Raw genomic sequence first — 19640 nt, 5'->3', positions numbered from 1 at the left:
TTTCAAAAGAATCTTTATTATAATGGGATGTTATTTAATAACAAAAGTGGGAAGTTTATAAGCTGTAATGAAAAAAAAAAAACTACACTACCACTAAGACAGGGAAGTGTGTGTAACATCCATTTATTACCACCTTATATGACAAATCTGGAAATTACAAACATTGTTTAATTGAAACATTATCCTCAACATTTCAAAAAGAAAAAAAAGAAAATCAAATTGAGCAAAAAAATAAAAATTAAGTTAAAAAGGGTGACGAGTCAACCTGAGAAACGGTATACAGACGATCAACTGATCTGGAGGAGAAAAAAAAAAACGGAAGCAAAGGGGGGACGTATACAGAAAACATGACCAGTATTATTTGTCATGTAACACTGATTTACAATACATTTTTCACATTTTAATCAGTTATTTTGTTTTCAAAAAATAATTTCCACATTTTGAGAGCTCTTGGTTTTTCGGAGAATATTACAAACCTAGATGAACCTTTGTCATAAAAAGGTCCTTTCTTTTAAAAAAAAAAACAAAAAACTGAGCCACTGCTAGAAAAGTTACTTCTGACACCGTACTTGAGCTCTCAAGCTTTGGCTTTAAATAAATTAGATGAAACCAATTTGAACACCACAAAAACAGGTGAGGTTAACTCTTCTGTTAGTTAGGAAAAGCGTGTCTACAAGAGGATCCAACTTTGGTGCCAAAACGAGTCAGTAGCTTCACATTTCAGTAGAAAAAATCTGTTCAAATCTGTTTTTTTGTTGTTTTTGTTCTCTGTAGGTGTTTAATCTGATTTATCCCCCCATCTCCATGTCATCCACTAATAGTTGGAAGTGAAAAACACAAATCCTGTGCATGAGACTTACTTGGAAGGAAAGAAAAACTAAAATGACAGCCATGGTCAATATGGTAATCATAAATCAACTTTTCCAAAGATGCTGATGGATTGTATACAATTTGCTGTGGTGATCAGAACCAACACTCATGCAGACACATACAGGGACAGAAAGTCCAGCCCCGGCTGTCATGAGAGGAGACACTCTGTCGTCTCTGCACACTTCGGACTGAGGCTGGCAGAGGATAGAAAGCAGGAGAAGAGGCCCAGGTAAGTTCTTCTAGCACCCTGCTGCAGAAAAGAGACGACAGTCCCCCAGCAGACAAATACCCATCCTCTCCTCCTGTCTGTCCCTCCCAAATTTGCATTGTTCTAGTCTATGTTTTTTTCCTTATTTGATGCACAAAACGTCCTTTCGCCCCACAGAGTCAGATTAGAAACAGTGCAAACTAGGAGACATGTGCTTGAGGAGATCTCATCACCAAAGAGTTGGTACATGCACAAAAAGAGAGTACCCTAGAAGTCTGCTGCCGAGAGCACTAAGAAAAACACGACTATACACTTTATCCATAATATAATCAGTTTTCCTCTACACACTACTAACACAGGGAGGAAGAGAGGGGGTAGGGGGCAGGTGAGGGATGGAGGGACGGAGAGACAGACCAGTGAAGGAAGGGCAGGAAGAGGTGAAAAGGAGAAAGACTGAGGGGAGCATTTAAGCACGCTCTCCGCGAATACGGCGTGCCAGCTGGATGTCTTTGGGCATGATGGTGACACGCTTGGCGTGGATGGCGCACAGGTTGGTGTCCTCAAACAGACCCACCAGGTAGGCCTCACTGGCCTCCTGCAGAGGAGGCAAACAGGAAATGCAACAGTTGTCAGTAGAGCTAAAATGTGCTCACATCACCACTTTAGAATTTTCCAGCCTTTACAGTATCATACACATTTACACTAATTAACAATCATTAGCCAACTTTGAGTTGATAGTGTAGCTTTGATTATAATACAGACCTGCAGAGCTCCAATGGCTGCACTCTGGAAACGCAGATCAGTCTTGAAGTCCTGGGCGATTTCTCTCACCAGGCGCTGGAAGGGCAGTTTGCGGATCAGCAGCTCAGTGGACTTCTGGTAACGACGGATCTCACGCAGAGCCACAGTACCAGGCCTTCACAACATAAATATATAAAAATTAAGCAAGTGTGGAGGATATAGGAAGAATGTCTTTTTTTTTATAATCAACCACATTTAAGTCCAACAAAACTACAACAAGCAGGACACTGACAGATGGTTTAGTACGTTTATTTCTACTACTGTAAAAATATCAGTAACTTATGGTTTAGGATGTCTGACTGGCCTAAAACAGAGATGAAACACTCTGGAACAACACTCTTTTTTTCTTGTCTCACCTGTAGCGATGGGGCTTCTTGACACCACCAGTGGACGGGGCGCTCTTGCGAGCAGCCTTTGTGGCCAGCTGTTTACGTGGGGCTTTGCCTCCAGTGGACTTACGGGCAGTCTGCTTGGTACGGGCCATGGCTACTAAAGATCACCTGAGGGCACATGACAAAGTTTGCTTTGGTACTTTGACAAAAATATCAAATTAATCAATAAATATTAAATATTTGAAATGGTTTTAATACGCCGTTTCCGCAGTACTGCTACACATGTATCAGCTGCCCTTGCTTAGTTACTTAGTTGTTTTCAAAGACCTGATCTGACAAGAAAAAAAAATATTTTGTTGACAGTTAGGTTCCTTGTTGTCATTTGACAGCCTTGTTATATTTATATTTTAATTTAATAAAATAAAAAATGTATGCCCTTAATGCTTTGGTGAGGTTTCCATGTGGTATTGAATATTAGTATTTTTCATGGTATTGTTATCGAGGTTAGAAATTCCAGTATTGTGACAACACTGATACACAACACATTCAGTGATGAAGCATCAAGTCTTCTTCTGATTTCTTGTATTTTGGTCACCCGGTTTGCTTATAAAAATGCTTAATGGCACCAACAATGCAAACATTGTAACATAGTATAATATTATGATTATTACTGTATTTGTTTTCCTCCTAAATAAGTATTAACCCCCTCAAACGTCCGTATTTTGTTAACAATAAAGATACATGTTATAGACTAGCTTTTAAATTGGAACGGGAAACTTGAATTAAGTTAACTTTTTTTGGTGAGTAAACATACAAGACATTCCCTATCACGATCAGCCCGACAAGCATCAATCAAAGACGAACGACGATACTATTGGCTAGTAGCTCCACACGTATCTAAAAATATAACGTGTGAACCAATCAGCATGCAAAGTCTTCAAAGTAGGTGGGCTCTACAACTGCCTTCCACTGTTGCTAGGACCGCCTACCGCGCTCTGATGATGGCGGCGGTTTGATGCGCAAACGGGATAAAGACCCAGGGCAGAAGAGCAAAGGAGTAGCACCTAAACAACTTCGATTTTACTAATAATCGCTGTTCCAGCGTATCGGAAAATGCGAGAACTATACAGGAGACATTTCAAGGAACTCATACATAGGCATTGGAAAGCCGAACGGTCCCTAACGGCGGCGTAGAACCGAGCTGAACCGGCGCATAATTTGAAACAAGATTTCCCCTCATCTCAACGGCTGCAGTAAAGACTGCATTTCACTGTCGTTTCGACAGCCGTGTTTGTTATTTTCTCACACGACAAAATTAGATGTTTTTCACTGCTAAATATGCCTACAAATGAAAGAAAATATAACTAAAAAATACAAAGTTAATTCACAAGCACAGTGACACATTTTGAGAGGCTTACCTAGGGGGAAAAGTGAGTAGAAGTCGTGAGAAATGTTTCGCTTGTCTCTATTTTCTTCTTCGTATCCACAATGGGAAGCAGCGTCCAGCGGGAAAATGGCCGCCGCGTCAATCATCTGTCCCACAATGCAACAGTGTTCACAACATTTCTGTGGCAACTGTTATCAGTTCGACACACCTGGTTAACGACTGATAATCACTTTTACTGCGTTTTATTAACGTTATACAACACTTCGGTGCTTACAATTTAGACCAGTAGATGGCAAATACAGATGCGCTGCCGCTGTTTGGAGTATGGCGTATTTTTCTACGCCCAGTATGAATATGAACATTCAGGTCAAACCGAAAGTTCGGCATTTAGCGCTGTCAAATTTGTCGTACTTTTAAGTGGTTGTTAAAAGGTGGTTTGAACGTGTTGTTATCTAGCAGTCATGTGACAACTGCTAGACGTTTGCGTGGAAGTGACTTTTCACCGAAGAAATCAGAAAAATACAGGGGAAGGACTTATATTCACAGCTGATTTACGTTTTTTTTTTTTTTTTTAAATAGCTATTGTTTATTATTTATTATTGTAAATTTGTTTAAAGAAAAGTTCAGTTGTTTTGAGTTTACCTTGATATATTACAATAAAATGGTTTAAGTGAAAGTATGATTCTGCATTTTATTACAATATCACAATCAGCCTAAATACCCATTAATACCTCATTTACATTACGTAATTGATTATTTTTGACAAATATGTAGCATTTATTCTTGGATGAGTACACAACTAGAAATTTACTAAAGGTATGCATGAGAATTCCAGCCAGGATCCTAATTTACTATCATTCTAGTTAGTCATCCGTTTTACTGTCTTGATTCATAATTTTGTGTATAAAATGACAGAATTTTTTAAAGACAGTTTCCTTCTTTTGGGCAGTTCTTGATTTGTATGACCAACAGCCCAAAACTCACAGAAATTCAGTTAATGAGCACATTAGACAAAGAAAAGCAGAAAATCATCAAAACTGAGTAGCTGGGATGAGGGAATGCTGCACATTTGCTTAAAAAAATGACAGTAGTTACAAATTAATTTGCCATCCAACGTATTCTTTCAAGCGCACATGTATAGTGATTTAGCATTGATACTCACTCATACAAATCATTTAACCACAAGAATCTGTTTATTTTGTATGTGAATTCTGGAGTACAAATATTCTGCTTTTAAAAATGACTGAAAACATAAATCAAAAACACAGTAGAAAAAAAATAGGTCATCATATCAACCTGAGAGAGGAACAAAAAGTCAATACATTACGTGGCTGAAAATCAAAATATGATCAACATAGGTCTGCTACATATATGCCGCTTGTAATCTGCCAAAAATGCAGTGTGTCATCATAACACAATGACGTTTCTAATTGACAACCAGAATCAAACTTAGGCTTTCTGATACATTAAACAGTAACAGTAGAAATACACCATTGTTGTAAAAAAAAAAGAAAAGAAAGAAAAGAAAAATCACTACTTGTACAACAAATTCTATTTAAAAAAGAAAAACAAAATCAGGAGACCCATTATACCAATGTAGATGTCCGTCTGAAGGTGAAAATGTCTCAACCTTAATGCTATATCCTATGCTGAATTCAGATCACACACTATTCTTGGCTTGCAAAAACACCTTATTCATTGAGATAACAAGGCATTCCTTTGAGCTAGCTAGTTAGAAGTGAGGAGCGTAACTGTGATTCAAAGTTTCAAACATACATGAAGGTATTTCTAAAGAAACTCTGCTACTAGTAGCACCAAAGAAGACATAATCACACATTTTACGGTTATCACAACCATATGATATATAGAGAACCTCAAACCAAACGACTAACTAAGTATAGAGGAAGGAAAGGGATAGAAAGAGTGGTGAAGGGATAAGAGGACAGCATATAACAAATCAGAAAACATTTTAAGCACGCTCCCCGCGGATACGACGTGCCAGCTGGATGTCTTTGGGCATGATGGTGACACGCTTGGCGTGGATGGCGCACAGATTGGTGTCCTCAAACAGACCCACCAGGTAGGCCTCACTGGCCTCCTGCAAATGGCAAAACACTGGCTTTTAGTTGCAATGTTGAAACGTGGCATTGGTTAAATCATTTTCTACAGCGAGTGCTGCTGACCTGCAGAGCTCCAATGGCTGCACTCTGGAAACGCAGATCAGTCTTGAAGTCCTGGGCGATTTCTCTCACCAGGCGCTGGAAGGGCAGCTTGCGGATCAGCAGCTCAGTGGACTTCTGGTAACGACGGATCTCACGCAGAGCCACAGTACCAGGCCTGAAGAGGAGGGGCAAAAATATGAACACGTGCAACAAATAAGGTGGGAGCAGCTGAATTTACCTGCTTTTGCACAGACATGTGTTCTGCTTAATGGATTTTAAAAGAACAAGTCAATCTTCATCTTGGACACCTATTTTTATTTTCACCTCACCCCTCTGCATAGTGATGGGGCGATTGAATGCTTAAACTTCAGCCAATATGGATAACCAAAATGACCTGCTTCTCATGACCAACACCCATATGATAACTGATAATTTCATGTTTTTGTTTTAAGGAAAAAAGTTACTATAACTCTAGTTTATGCATACCTGAGGATAAGAATAGCTATGATGTAGTAGGCAATGATGTCAGATTTAATATTCCATAGATCTGACTGAACAAACTCTAACTGACATCACTAGTACAACAAAAACAATCAGTTCTGACTCTTCAAATGTTCTTTTATTTTGTCTAGTAAAGTACGTAAAAAACTTAATAAATATACTTTGGCTTTTATAAAGCATTTTCTCTACAAATTCAAATTGAATGTTCTGACACAATCTGTCAATGAATATTATGACCAATATTTGTCAGCTGTAATTTCATTATCAAAATAATAAATAATTTATTTTACCATTATCACCCAACAACATATCTGCCTTGATATTTGTGTCTGAGAGAGATTATCTGTTCTACTCAGATGTTTTCCACAATATACTCACCACAAATGTCAAAACAGATAATATACATTACATAGTCTGCTGTGTTTTTGACAAAGTTTGTTGATAGAGTGAACTGTGAAAAGAGAATTAAAATGTTCCCCACTGTTTTTCTTGGGGGTTGGAGGAAAACTGCTGAATTCATGTGAAGTCAGTTGAGTCTGAGTTTACATTCACTCGTGCACAAAAAAAGAGTAGAAAACTGTAGTGTCTCTTGTGTTTTTTTATTTTTACAATACAAACAGAAGAACTATGTGAGCTCTCACCTGTAGCGATGGGGCTTCTTGACACCACCAGTGGACGGGGCGCTCTTGCGAGCAGCCTTTGTGGCCAGCTGTTTACGTGGGGCTTTGCCTCCAGTGGACTTACGGGCAGTCTGCTTGGTACGGGCCATGGCTACTAAAGATCACCTGAGGACACATGACAAAGTTTGCTTTGGTACTTTGACTTTGATGAGTCATCATTTACTAATTATTAATCAATTAGAAATGCATTAATTGATAGTCATTTTTGTTGGGCGAGGGCATTTGTTGAACAAAGAATTTTAAATGTAGACATAAAATGAAAAAGAGAAAAAGTGAAAATGAGAAAAATGTCAGTTCAGTTCAGTTCAGCTTCAGTATACCAGATGTGAAGGATGTGTTTTCCAGTTGTATTTTATTTTATTTAAGACTAATCATTAATATGACAGACTCTACTGTTAAGTCAGGGTGACTTATAAAAAAATATATCAGCATCAAGAGCCTCTTTTTTTTTCAAATTACATCAAGGCAGCTTATGCAATGACTGTAGTAAAAAGGACAGTGAAGGCATCGAATCATAGCAGAGCTCTTTATCATAAAAACCAATCACATCCTGTATACGACCCTCTAGGGCGGGATGTTGTGAACGTTTCGACCAATCGTTGCGCCATGACTGCCCAAAAATCCCCGCCCCTTGCGCATTGAACGTGGGTTCGTTCGTTTCTTTACAGTGTGCTCCCCGGTTGCGCGCAATACTTGATTTTTTATTCAGAATGAGCTATTTTGAAGGAAACAAGGCGACCCCGCCCACGCCGGCTGTCCCGTGTAGGAAAACTAACACACTCAAAGATGATGGCTGGCTGCTGGCTCGAAGAATGTAAACGGGAAGGAAAAATCGTTGTAGCAAACGATGAGGGTGACGATAAAAACGACGGAAGAATAGAAAAACCGCGACAGCAAAGTGGAATATACTTTTAGAAATCGACAGTAGACATGTCAAAGGATCAATTGATGAACAATATTTTGTCAGATGACCCCTCACTTTAGGCGCATTTCCGAGTCAAATTCGACCAGATCACAAATGCCTTTTAGGTCCCCGACTCCCCGAGCAGGCAGATAATAGCTCGACTGCTCTGCGTTTTCTTTTTCAACGAAAATAAACGAAAAAACATGTCCATCCGAGAACTTATATGACATTAAATGATAGATTGGAGTTTTATTGAAATGGTGACACTTACCTCTGAAAACTTAGTGAAAGATTGCAGCTCAAAAATGGGAATTTATGCTTCTGTCTCGAAAGCGTTGTTCTCGCAATAAAATGAAGGGAGGAAAAAAAGGAAAAAGAACATAGGAAAGCAACAGGAGACACGTTTCCCATGATGCATTTGGGACAAACATATTACACACATGCTGCAACATGATAAGCAGTTGCATGACTTCACACCAAAACACGCACTTAAGTTTTTCTCAACCTTGTTTATTGACAGTTTTGTTAGTTTAAGTTATCGTCAGTGTTTTTTTTTGTTTTTTTTTGTCAAATGTATTTTTTTTTCTTGGAAATAAAAAATGCAAGTAAAGCACTATCAATATTCGAGACAGACTATGACATGACAAATTCAATCTTTCAGACTTTCAAAAATATATTCACATAATTAATGTTATTTTGTAATTAATCAAACATTTATGATTTAAAACCGATATGAGAATATTTTCTCTGTTCTGATATATCACGCAAATTTACGTTAATATACACGCGGTGCTGTAAATAAAAATAACAACCGCAGCCTTATAAAATATGATACACTGGTGGGAAAACAAGTTATAACTTTTATTTGCATGCAATCAGCTGTTATAACATTTACTCTGTCCGCCCTGTAGGTGTCGCCACCACCGTCACTAAAGCACAAAAGAAGAAGAAACGTGTTTCTCTTCAGTCCTCCAAGATGGCGGCGGCCAGGAGGTTGAAACGCGTGGTGGCTTCACAGCCAGGTTTTATAAATTTAAAGTCCAGTTCAGACACGACAGACTCAATCAGCAGTCGGAGAAAGCGTGTGAACAAGAATAAAAAGAAGAACTGGAACAAATACAGCGACATAAACGATGTAGACGAGTTTTTAGAAGACGTCCGACACCAGGAGAGGACCACAGGGTGAGTTTGGAAAGCCATACGTGGGCAAGACTAACAGTGTAATACCGGTGAAACATTGATTAACTTTATTTTAAAGCTTAAAAAACGACGCAGGTCATTTGTTGGATGTTTTATCGTTTATGTCCTGTTAACTGTCGTCGTGTTTCTCACACACGGGTATCCCTGCAATGGTGATACCAGTATTCAGATCATGGATGCACTATTTATGTAAAAAGAACCAAAACTTTGGAAATACCAGTGGTGGAATATGATGAATTACATTTCCTAAATTACAGTACTTGAGTTCAGAGTTGAGGTACTATGCTTAAGTATTCATATTTTGCACCTTTATAGTTTTACTCGCCTACATCTCAGTTAAACTTTGAATTCCACTGTATGTCTAACAGCTGTAGTTACTAGTTACTTTTTAGATTAATTATTCATTCACTGCCTTTCCTGTGAAAAACGTGTATCTCCAGATTGATGTTGAAAGGTTTGATAAACTGAAGAATGTAGTGTTCCTTGATGTGTTGATAAAATTCACCTAATTCTTAAGTTAAATAAACTATTTTAAATGTCTCTTGGATTAGCTGGAAAATTAATTGTAATAAAGCAGAAAGCGGGCTGTTTTCCCGAGTAACCACCACTACATCTCTGTCAGGGATGGTCCAAATATATTATTTTTTATAACAGTTAGTTTGGTCACTCCTGTTTGTTAAGACATCTTGTTGTTATTCTCAAAACATGTCTTTGCTGTCGATGGACTGTCACAAAATCAAGTTTGGCAAAACTCAAGAAATTAGAGTTGCTTTGCTAAACAAGTCTAGTCAACTAATGCTGGAGCTAAGGTTCAGTGTCCTGTAATATCTTACTTGCCTGTAGAAGACTGATGAGGCCGCTACAGCAATGTTGACCATTAACCATTCAAACCTTTTATTGAGCAAAATGAAATTTAAATTTTGCTGATTCCAGATCCCTAATATGAGGATTTTCTGCTGTTCAGTTCTTTTCTATCATTGCAAATTGAATATCTTGTGGTTTGGACTGTTGACTGAAAAAAAAATAGCTATTTGAAGATGTCACCTTGATCAGTTTGAACTTGTTATGGGATTTTTTTTTTTTTACTATTGTCTGACATTTTATACATTAAATGGTTAATTATTTAATTTAAAGTTGCTCAGCAGATTAATTGATCATGAAAATAATTGTACGTTGGAAATAATACTTGAAAAAGCACTTTCTTTTCTTCAATTTTGAGTCTAAATGTGATATAATTTGCTCTTTATGTATTTCAGAGGTCTGCTGTCTGAGAAGCCAGATGACAGTTTGTTCTTTTTGGATGTTGGACAACCAAAGAAAGCTGAACAGAAGGGTAAATATATACTTAGATGCTTGACTAGAAACTTCCTCTAGTGAGAAAAAGTTGTTTATCAGTAAAAACATATGCGTAGTCCTGCATTTCGCAGACTTTGACACATGTAAATTAAATATATCTGAGCACGTAACCAGTTTTCTATCCTGATATAATTACATGTGCATGTGAATATGTGCCTGATGCTGAATCAAACTTGCCTGTATTTCTCTAAGAAGAAGCAGCAGAACCTGTCGAGGGGAAGAAGAGGAAAGGGAAGGCGCAACGTCCTCTGAGGATAGACCTGATCCTGCAGCATGACTCCCTCGTTCAACCGCCTAAAGAGTCAGTATCAGTCATGGCCCTTCGTGATTTACTCCTCTCCTATGGCTAGAGTCAGCGTCTTTAAAGGGATAAGTAGGATTATTTGAAGTGGGGATGTACGATATACTTATCCACTGTCATTGTATTTGCTACAGTAGATGGGAGTTGGCTCATCCCCAGTTTGGAGAAACAGCAGGAGTAACAATGTAAGAAGCTAAGCAATGTACTGCTGTAGACAGAGTCAGCAGGAAAATGTATTTTAGCCACTTTAAAAAAAGCAGACTTTTAAAAAGTCAGCTTAGTTGTATGCCATATTTAGGATGGTTTCACCAGTTTACCTTGCCATCAGACAGCTCTCTCATGTGAAACCATAGTTGTATAAGCCAAATATGGTTTTGTCCAAGCCAATAAAACTCCATTGGAAAAATCAACAAGTTTACCTTTCAGACCACAAGAGTTGCTGGTCTACCGCTGCCTTGGCCTTTTAGTTTGTTTGTGTTATTGTGTGACTTCTTTGTTTTAAAATGTTAGTTTGGATTCACCAAAGTCACACATTAGCATAAGCAAACTAACCAATCAAGGCATCGGTATACCAGCAATTCCTCTGTCCTGTGAGGTAAAATGTCGTTTTTTGCCAAAAGTTTACTGAGAGAGCATTATTTGGCTTCTAGAACGACAGTCCACAACAGAAAAGGCTGTCTGATGGCAATGTAAAGTGGTGAAAATATTCTCAATATATTGTACACTTAAACTGATAATGTATGGGTTTTCCTGCAAGTGCAGCATATTGCTAAGCTTCTGTGCTGGTAGTCCTCTGTGTTTTTCCCAACTGTCAACTACATGTTAAACAGAATCTATTGTTTGTAATACACTGACTGTGCATAAGTACTTTAAGTCTAAGCACCTTGTCAGGAGACACAGAGACTGGTTTTCTCTCAAACGTTATTTTCAGTTTTGGATTCAGTTCTTAACTAGGCTGTGTATGTCTCACCTGACTGGGGGAAGAAGCTAAAGAATCATGTTGTTCATGTATGTTGATCTGTTGAAGCAGATGTTTTTTTTTTAAAAAATATATTGAAAAATCAGCCTTGCTTTTGTTTATAGTAATGTTTGAGTGTGTCCCGTGATGATCTCATCCTTGCGCTCCCAGTATTTCCTTCATGGGAATGTGAAGACCACACACAGGAGCTCAGGAGACTGTTGTGTGAACGGTGACCTGGGATCTGAGGATATAAAAACACACATCAAGAAGTAGACATGTCAAACAGAACAAAACATCTAGTGTGCTAGTTGCTGGTTTTATCATATCTCCTGTTAACTGTTTGCTTCACCTCCTCCTGACTGTCATCATCATCGTCATCATCAGTCTAATCATCTCATCTGTCTTCTGCCCCCAGCGTGCTGGCCTATCAGCAACCCAATGCCAAGAAGCTCCGTCGCATTGCCGAGAAGGCCGAGCAGCTGGCAGCCAAAGGCGTGGTGCCACGGAGGCAGAAACAGCTGCTGAACAGACGGCCAGTCGTCAGGGCGGCTAAGAGGGCAGTGACGGAGGCCAACAACAACCCAGACAGAGAATACTACGACATATGGGGACAAGAGTGTGAGTGCTGTCTGTTTGTCTGTCCGTCCAGTGATGATCCCATCCTTGCGCTCCCAGCATTTCCTTCATGGGAATGTGAAGACAACACACAGGAGCTCAGATGATTGTTGTGTGAACAGTCATCTGGGATCTGAGGATACACATGTAAAAGTAAAAGTACAGAGTTAATGTTAATATCCAAATATCAAAATGGAGATATTACCAATAAATAGATCCTTAAAAACTGATCGATAAGAACACATTAACTTAAAATGTGCATTTCCCTTTGCTTAACCTAAGCTGTATTTTCCATACAGTTAGGAAACAATATTTTCCACAGATAAAGGTGATCAGAGACTGAGATGTGGGCGCAGCCCTAGTCAATGCATATTTAAACATTTCTTCAGCGAGTAAACCTCTTGTTCCTGCCAGCTGCTGATGATCAGAGGGATCCAAAAGAGGAACCCAGCAGGGTGGATCGGTGCATGCTGGCCTACTTTAAATTTGTAATACACGAGGCTTGATGCACATGTCCATGTGAAATGTTAGTTTAGGTCACCACAGCTACATGTTGAAGTTTAAGGGGCACTCATTCTTTTTGAAGCCCAAACCCTCTGGCAGCTGGACCAGCTACAAACCTAACATGCAGTTTTCTGAATTGTATAACAACGTATTAGGGCCATTGTGAGTCAATTAAGAAATTGCAGATGAATGTGGGGTAATATTCTGATTAAAAAAAAAAAAAAAAAAGTCATATTCTGAGATTAGTCATACATTTGTGGAAAAAAAAAAACAAATGATGAGATTAATGCAGTGAATTTACAAAAAAAACCTGCATACTGTCTGAGATGATAAAATCATAAATATGCAAGAAAAAAAACTGAGTTTAAAGGCAGAAATTTATGTAAAAAACCTAGCATATTCTGAGATTCAGGTGGTAGATTTGCTAGAAAAAAAAACATATATGAGAAAAAAACCTTAAATATTCTGAAATTAGTCAAATGTGTGATTAAAAAAACCCACAAGAAATCCACAAGATAAAAATGGAATACTCTGAGATATGAGTGCTAATTTATGAAGAAAAATCTTGAATGTTCTGAGATTAGTCATAAAATTGAAAAAAAAAATGAAATTGTGAAATTAAAGCAATACACAAACAATATATATTTTCCAAGATTATATAGCTATTAATATGCACAGATTTAAGTTTGAGAAATTTATGAGAAACAGTTCTTTTTTTGTCAAGCAGTATTTCCCCTTTTGCCCAGCTCAGATTAAAAAAAAATCTGCAATGGCTCAAATGTACCATTGTAGAATTGGTCATTTGGAGATACATTATTTTGAAAATGTGGATTTTGAACTAGTGCTTGCTGTCGGGTCCTGATCACCTGTCACACAGAAATGCTCATATTTTTAAAAAATGTCTTTCTTTTTGAATGTAGCCAAAGACGCAGCTGACCCCTGGTACCTTCAACAGACTCGCAAGAAGCTTGTCAAGGTGAGAATTAAAAGCAGTGGTGGGTAAAGTACTGAAACTTTGTACTCAAGTAACAATACAGTTACTCTCATGTTATCATTTGAGAAACCTACTCAAGTAGATGGAAAAAAAAGTATCTGGTTAATAGATTACTCCAAGTATGAATTACTTTCCATTTTAGTTTTCTTTTTTTTAGAGTGTAGTGCACTTATGAAAATAACGTTAATGTTGTGCATTACGTTGTGTTAATTTCTTTCTAAAGCACACCAGTTTAAAAGCCCAGCAGACCATATAACAGACTGAACATTAGCCCACATTTAGAGACGATAATGACTGACACAGGAGTAAATATCAAATGCTGTGAAGTCAAACTAGATTACTGGGCCAAAAATATACAATGAAGAGTAGAACTACTGTTTTTACTCATGCGTTCCTTGTAGTTTTTTGTTTTTTTTTTAATCTAATGAGCTGTCAGCAAAAGACTCATGATGATGTATATGAGGTAGTTTGAGTTTGATTTATGTGGTTGTGTCACTGTCCTCTCAGCGTCCAGAGAGGTTGAATGAGAAGCCATCTGTGCTTCCTGCTGTGGAGGTGATCGCTCCAGGAGGATCCTACAACCCAGACTTCATCTCTCATCAGGTAAGTCCCGCAGCTAACGCGACAAAACAAATGACGTTAAAGCTCGTACAATCTGCGTATGGCTTCATTGTTAGAGGTCTTATTTATGTTTTAACAGTTATTTTTATGACGTTGAGTTTTCGAGAAAAATAAAAATGTTATTCATCGGTTACCGTGTTGTAATGATCTGCATCAACTGACTCTCCCCCCTTCGCTCTGTGAACCCAGACCTTGCTGCAGGAGGCCCATGATGTGGAGGTGAAGAAACAAAAGGAGGAAGACAAAATAGAGCGACAGCTGGCTGTCAACAGAGAAGACACAGCAACAGAGGTGAAAAGGATTATTCCAGGTCATCCATCGTGTTTTTAATGTTGTTAAAGTTTGAATCTTTGATTTTATCTAACGCATATTTGTGTGTTCGCAGGAGACAAACTTAAGAGAGCAGGTGGAAGGCCTGGTTGAAGAAGACAATGAAGAAGAAGAAGCAGCAGCTCCTAATGAGGAAGAGGAGGATGTGGCAGTGGGAGCAATCGCACAGGCAGAAAAGAAGACTGAGAGACAGAGGAAGAGAGAGAAGGAAGACAAAATTAAGGTATATACACACTTCACACTTGACTAATTTTAAACATGTTCAGAAATGTTTTAGTTCAGTGATTTGGTTCTACAGCTGCTTTGTCTATCAAAACACGACATGCCTTATATAAGTCTTACAAAGCAAAGCTGGTACCATTTTAATTTGTAGATAAAACAGGATAGTCTTCATTTTCACTTTGGTCCCACAACCAATAAACCATTAAAAATGAAACTGTGTTGCATCTTACCACTATCAGTTGTGTTGGCTTCCAGCAAGTGTGCTCAACGAGTTTCCCTACTTTTGATGCTTCATTCAGTCCATGACAATCTGCCTGATGGTTTCTTCTCCTCCTCTATCTCAGGAGCAGCAGCGGCTGGCTGACAGACGGCAGATTGACCAGCGGCAGCAGCTCTTCCAGCTCCGCTCCATAAAGACCTCCATCAAACAGCAGGACCAGAAAACAAAGGACAGACAGAAACTACGCAAGGCCAAACAGGAGGCTCAGAAAGCTCAACCCAGACGCCTCGGCAAACTCAAGTAAACTCCTCTAAAACACTCTCCTCCAGCCTTCTTCCACGTGTTGTAAAGGGTTACTCTGGTGGTTTAGTGTTGCACTTTCTTGAAGTTGGAGGACTCGTGAGAGACACATTAAAAATGTCAACCTTTTGTGATTTAAGGCCCTCATCTGATTGTTAAAAATGTCCAGGATCATTTTCTTAGATAAATGAGAAAGAAACATAACATGACAAAAAGAGAGAAAAATTAAAACTGCACATGTGCTTCAGTCTACACTTAGCTGCTGTTGTTGTGCTGAAATCGCTTATTCACCACTAGAGGTCACTGAGGCTTAACTTAAAATTACACCCTCAGTTTTGAGAGGTTTTAAGAGAGGAAGTTGTACATTACTGTGATCTTAACTGTGTTAGAATAGCAGTAAATGTGAGTCCAATATTTAATATATCCGAAATCTGTCTAACCTAAAAATAATCAAAGTGAAGCACTTGACTGTTTTTTATTTAGAACCATCAACATAAAACAGTTTGAGAAATAAAATCTGTCTGAACGCAGAACTTTTTATAGCATTTGGTTGCAAGACCTGAGGGGCTGAATAAAAATATCACAAGCAGTAACCAAAGCCAAACCATGGAAATGATGTAAAGCACAAAATGTAACAAATGAAAATGAGACTTTTTCTGGACAGAGAGCAGACCCCTGCAATTTCTGGTTAAGTTGAACTTGTTTTAAACTGCAGCTAATCAGATGCTAAGTGACAGAGCACCAGCCCCCATAAGTATTTGTTAATAATAATTATAAGTAACCACAGATATTAATAAAAAAAATGAGCACTTTTTACAGCCAGACAGTTAATTCTTGAGGAATCCAAGAATGTTTACAAGTTAAACTGATGGTACAAAGTTTTGTTTAAGCAACTTTATGTTGCAAAATATTATAATACTTGTTTCAATAACCACAAATGTTTCTTGTGATTTATTTGTAAATGTGATTTATTGCTGCAAAGTGCTTTTATTGTCTCTGCTTTTCCTTGTGCCATCTTAGGTTTATGAAGTATTGTTTATGTTTACCTGTACAGAGGGCACTATATATAGTAGGTTGACGGTGAAAAGGTTGTTAACATTATGGTCATTATTTGCAGGTTTAAGGCTGAGGACCTGGAGGTTCAGCTGAGCCATGAGCTGGCCGGCTCCCTGCGACAACTCAAGGTACTAAAGCCCCTTGTACTTGTACTTGTACTGGACAAAAAAGTTTTCAACAATGTGTTAACATCTATGATGTAGACAGTCTCCTGATGCGTGTGTGAAAGGGTTCATTTGGATTATTTCTGAACCTGGGGCCTCACTACAAAAACTTCCTAAGGCTGAAATCCTATCTTACCTCAGTTTAGGATGAATTCAGGATTTTTGATGTTACAGGCACCTGTTTCCTAACTGCATTAAGGAAAACATCCTATCTTATCTTAGGATAGATATTTAGCTATTACATAATTTCCCAAGTTAGGATGTCATAGAGCTTGTCCTAAATTCAAAATAACTGTCAGAAATGGCATCCATATGTCCATATGTGGAAATGGCTACAGACATAAAAAAAAAAAAAAATGCTGCTTTCTGGCAAACACAAGCTGAGTATCAGCTGTCTGCTGCACATCAGACAAAAACAGAAAGGCAAACATGTCTACTGGCAATAGGAAGGGAGTCAATCACCTATTTTTAGCAAGTTTAGTCACCTTTGAAAAAACTGGATGCACGTCCTGATTTTGGTGAAAAAACAGTATTAACTTAAATTATGTTCACTTTTTTATCCACTTTGACCTTTGCAAGTGAGGACACAGACCCTTTATCTATAATGAGTTTTGGTTCATTTAGTTGGTGTATTGTTTTCAGCTCTCTCTACTGTCTTAATTAAGGCTTTATCCTTTTGTCCATACTGCAGCACCCATCGTTTCCCCACAGGGATCATTAGTTTCGTATGATCTAATTGCCAGTGGAAAATTCCTGCTCTTCTCTCTTATCTCCTGCCATTATGTCTGAGAATAATACTTAAATCAGCCTTTGTGGTGTGAATGGTATTGTATCATTTGGGAGGGAATTGCACACTGAATTGGAGCAGAGTGACATTTGTCTCCCATGGCTTTGTCTGGACTTGTCTCCTGTCTCACCTCTTGCAATGCTGTCACTCTACAGCCAGAGGGCAGCGTCCTCAAGGACCGCTTCAAGAGTCTGCAGAAGAGGAACCTGATCGAACCAAGAGAAAGAGCCAAGTAAGGACCTCTGCCTCGCTGTTATGTAACATCTCCTCACAGGCTCACTGTGATATACAGGCTCATGTGGTGTGTATTGATTTTAAAATGTGCGTTTGTTCCTCTCTTTTACCACCCTCCCCTGTCTCCTAGGTTCAAGAGGAGACACAAGCTGAAGTATGTGGAGAAGAGAGCTTTTAGAGAGATCACTTAGTGCCGACCCACAGGCCACGGGAGCTGCACACGAGAAGCTGGGCAGCATTTAAAGCCACAACGTGATGGAACTGTGTATATACAATGTAATGACTGTTGAAGACCTCTTTGACCCTGTCAGACAATTACAACCGCTAACAAATTAATATGTCACATCAGTTACATAAATCTGAAATGAAAGGAGCGCGTGTGTGAGTCTTGCATGTTTAATATCACTTTTCACACTTGAAGTCTGATATTGACATTTTAATGTGTGTTATGTAATATAACACCCCAATCAGGAGGTGGTTTTCTGAGGCTTTATAGTCCACAGCCGGGTCTGCTCAGGCCAAGTGTCAGTGTGTCACCACTCTGCTTATACATGACTAAAGACCTACAGCTTAGGTTAATATCAGTGTCAGCCACATGAAGTGTTAGTATCTGCTGCAGGGTTATTGGTCAGGTTCATGTCAGCTATCAGTGCGCCTGATATTTCTCAAGATTGCGAACCTAAATATAGACTGATCTTGTAGAGCAGGCCCTTCAACGGTCACTTGGGTGGAGAATAGGCCAGATTGTCACTTCAGAAATGCACATCATGGCTTTCATTTATTTTCTACATAAACTATAAACTAAAAAATGCAAAAGAATTTCAGTGGGATTTTTTTTTTATATACAGATATGCAGTCATGATCTGTGAGTAATATGCATGCTGATGTCTTCCAGTTTCAGGTCTCTGTTAAGTGGTTGTGGGAGAAAATAGACTCATAGCCAGAGGTGGCGAAAAGTACACAAATTCTGTACTCGCATCAAAGTACAAATACCTGTGTAAAAAAAAAAAAAACTGATAGTAGTAGAAATACTGATTCAACTGCTTTACTCTAGTAAAATATGAAAAAGTACAGGCTTTGAATTGTAGTATAGTATAAAACCCTCTGAAGGATATTTCTATTGGCTCTTTCCAATATTGGTCCAATATTATAATCTAATTTGAATTTGTATTTTTGCAAATTATAATGCCCAGTTACACTTAAGGGTGAACTTTATTTGAAGGGCTACAAACATGGTGAAGTCATGAAGTAATAGAAGTAATTAATCATAATTACAACATTCCTGTAATTGGTTAGATTTCTGCCCTGTCTATTTAACTGCAGACCTACCAATGAAGAAAACAGGACCATTATTAATAACTCAGAAATCATGATTGAAATGCTTTAGTTATTGCATTAATTCATGTGTGACATACTGTTGTACATTCTTGATCACTCATTAAGTACTACATGTTTGAATATGCATAAAATACTCTTGGGGAGTAACCGATTACATGTAATGGGATTATGTAATTAGGATAAATGTAACTGTGATCCATTACACATTACAGAAAATAAAAGTCAGATTACAGTTATATTTAGTAAAAATGTGGATTATTTAGCAGGTTTATAATTTTAAAATGCATTTTAACATTAAGAACACTTCATGTTCAGCCAGCTAACCAACCAGCTAATCTCACAGCTGTCAAGTCATTGTCACCAATTGACTCATTCAAATCGGTTGAGAAATGTAAACGTTATAGTGCTTTTCATCCAGAAAAATTGCAGCTCCCACATTTAATTGTAAGGCTAATGCAATGTCACTGTATGTCAGTGATCGAACTATGTAACTCCACAGCTCAACATTACTGCAACTTCATACATTGTAATGTATCCTACAGTTCTTGGGTTTGCATCAAAATGTCACATCAGTAGGTGATGCGTCATAAAA

The 19640-nt window shown here is 38.2% G+C and overlaps 3 protein-coding genes across 4 annotated transcripts; 1 reads left to right on the top strand and 2 right to left on the bottom strand.

Moving 5' to 3' along the window:
- Window positions 1–515: 515 nt before the first annotated feature.
- Window positions 516–3786, bottom strand: LOC146328191 (histone H3.3A). The gene is made up of 4 exons (XM_084717063.1): window positions 3630–3786; window positions 2236–2379; window positions 1841–1994; window positions 516–1673 (listed from the first exon to the last, which is right to left on the bottom strand). Exons 2-4 carry the CDS (start codon window positions 2361–2363, stop codon window positions 1545–1547), a joined length of 411 nt encoding a protein of 136 aa, XP_084573189.1. The 5' UTR covers window positions 2364–2379; window positions 3630–3786; the 3' UTR covers window positions 516–1544.
- Window positions 3787–4772: 986 nt separating this feature from the next.
- On the bottom strand, window positions 4773–8274 carry LOC146328190 (histone H3.3A). Its single transcript, XM_084717060.1, has 4 exons — window positions 8117–8274; window positions 6903–7046; window positions 5782–5935; window positions 4773–5696 (listed from the first exon to the last, which is right to left on the bottom strand). The coding sequence occupies exons 2-4, from the start codon at window positions 7028–7030 to the stop codon at window positions 5568–5570; spliced, it is 411 nt and encodes a 136-aa protein (XP_084573186.1). The 5' UTR covers window positions 7031–7046; window positions 8117–8274; the 3' UTR covers window positions 4773–5567.
- A 504-nt stretch (window positions 8275–8778) lies between these two features.
- On the top strand, window positions 8779–18084 carry nop53 (NOP53 ribosome biogenesis factor). 2 transcript variants are annotated; one of them, XM_084717062.1, is made up of 12 exons: window positions 8779–9027; window positions 10302–10378; window positions 10597–10702; window positions 12079–12281; window positions 13703–13758; window positions 14284–14379; window positions 14587–14688; window positions 14783–14950; window positions 15294–15469; window positions 16587–16653; window positions 17632–17708; window positions 17841–18084. In XM_084717062.1, the coding sequence occupies exons 1-12, from the start codon at window positions 8822–8824 to the stop codon at window positions 17899–17901; spliced, it is 1395 nt and encodes a 464-aa protein (XP_084573188.1). In that variant the 5' UTR covers window positions 8779–8821; the 3' UTR covers window positions 17902–18084. The 2 variants fall into 2 exon arrangements, with proteins under 2 accessions (XP_084573188.1, XP_084573187.1); XM_084717061.1 differs by having other exon boundaries at window positions 8794–9027; window positions 10600–10702.
- The last annotated feature ends 1556 nt before the right edge of the window (window positions 18085–19640 follow it).

Source organism: Lutjanus erythropterus, chromosome 4, assembly GCF_056507025.1.
Source record: "Lutjanus erythropterus isolate fLutEry1 chromosome 4, fLutEry1.hap2, whole genome shotgun sequence".
Classification (NCBI taxonomy): Eukaryota; Metazoa; Chordata; class Actinopteri; order Lutjaniformes; family Lutjanidae; genus Lutjanus; species Lutjanus erythropterus.
The sequence above is the reverse complement of the archived record's forward strand: the minus strand, read 5'-3'. Positions and strand labels throughout refer to the sequence as shown.

Bases quoted from the DNA above. Each gene is read 5' to 3' on its own strand.
- LOC146328191 (XM_084717063.1), bottom strand. From the start codon at position 2,363: ATGGCCCGTACCAAGCAGACTGCCCGTAAGTCCACTGGAGGCAAAGCC. The intron at 1,995-2,235 runs GTGAGACAAGAA...TATGTTGTGAAG, and splicing joins AAGAAGCCCCATCGCTACAG to GCCTGGTACTGTGGCTCTGC. The intron at 1,674-1,840 runs GTCTGTATTATA...CCTCCTCTGCAG, and splicing joins CAGCCATTGGAGCTCTGCAG to GAGGCCAGTGAGGCCTACCT.
- LOC146328190 (XM_084717060.1), bottom strand. From the start codon at position 7,030: ATGGCCCGTACCAAGCAGACTGCCCGTAAGTCCACTGGAGGCAAAGCC. The intron at 5,936-6,902 runs GTGAGAGCTCAC...CCTCCTCTTCAG, and splicing joins AAGAAGCCCCATCGCTACAG to GCCTGGTACTGTGGCTCTGC. The intron at 5,697-5,781 runs GTCAGCAGCACT...TGCCATTTGCAG, and splicing joins CAGCCATTGGAGCTCTGCAG to GAGGCCAGTGAGGCCTACCT.
- nop53 (XM_084717062.1), top strand. From the start codon at position 8,822: ATGGCGGCGGCCAGGAGGTTGAAACGCGTGGTGGCTTCACAGCCAGGT. The intron at 10,703-12,078 runs GTCAGTATCAGT...TTCTGCCCCCAG, and splicing joins CTCGTTCAACCGCCTAAAGA to CGTGCTGGCCTATCAGCAAC. The intron at 14,951-15,293 runs GTATATACACAC...CCTCTATCTCAG, and splicing joins AGAAGGAAGACAAAATTAAG to GAGCAGCAGCGGCTGGCTGA.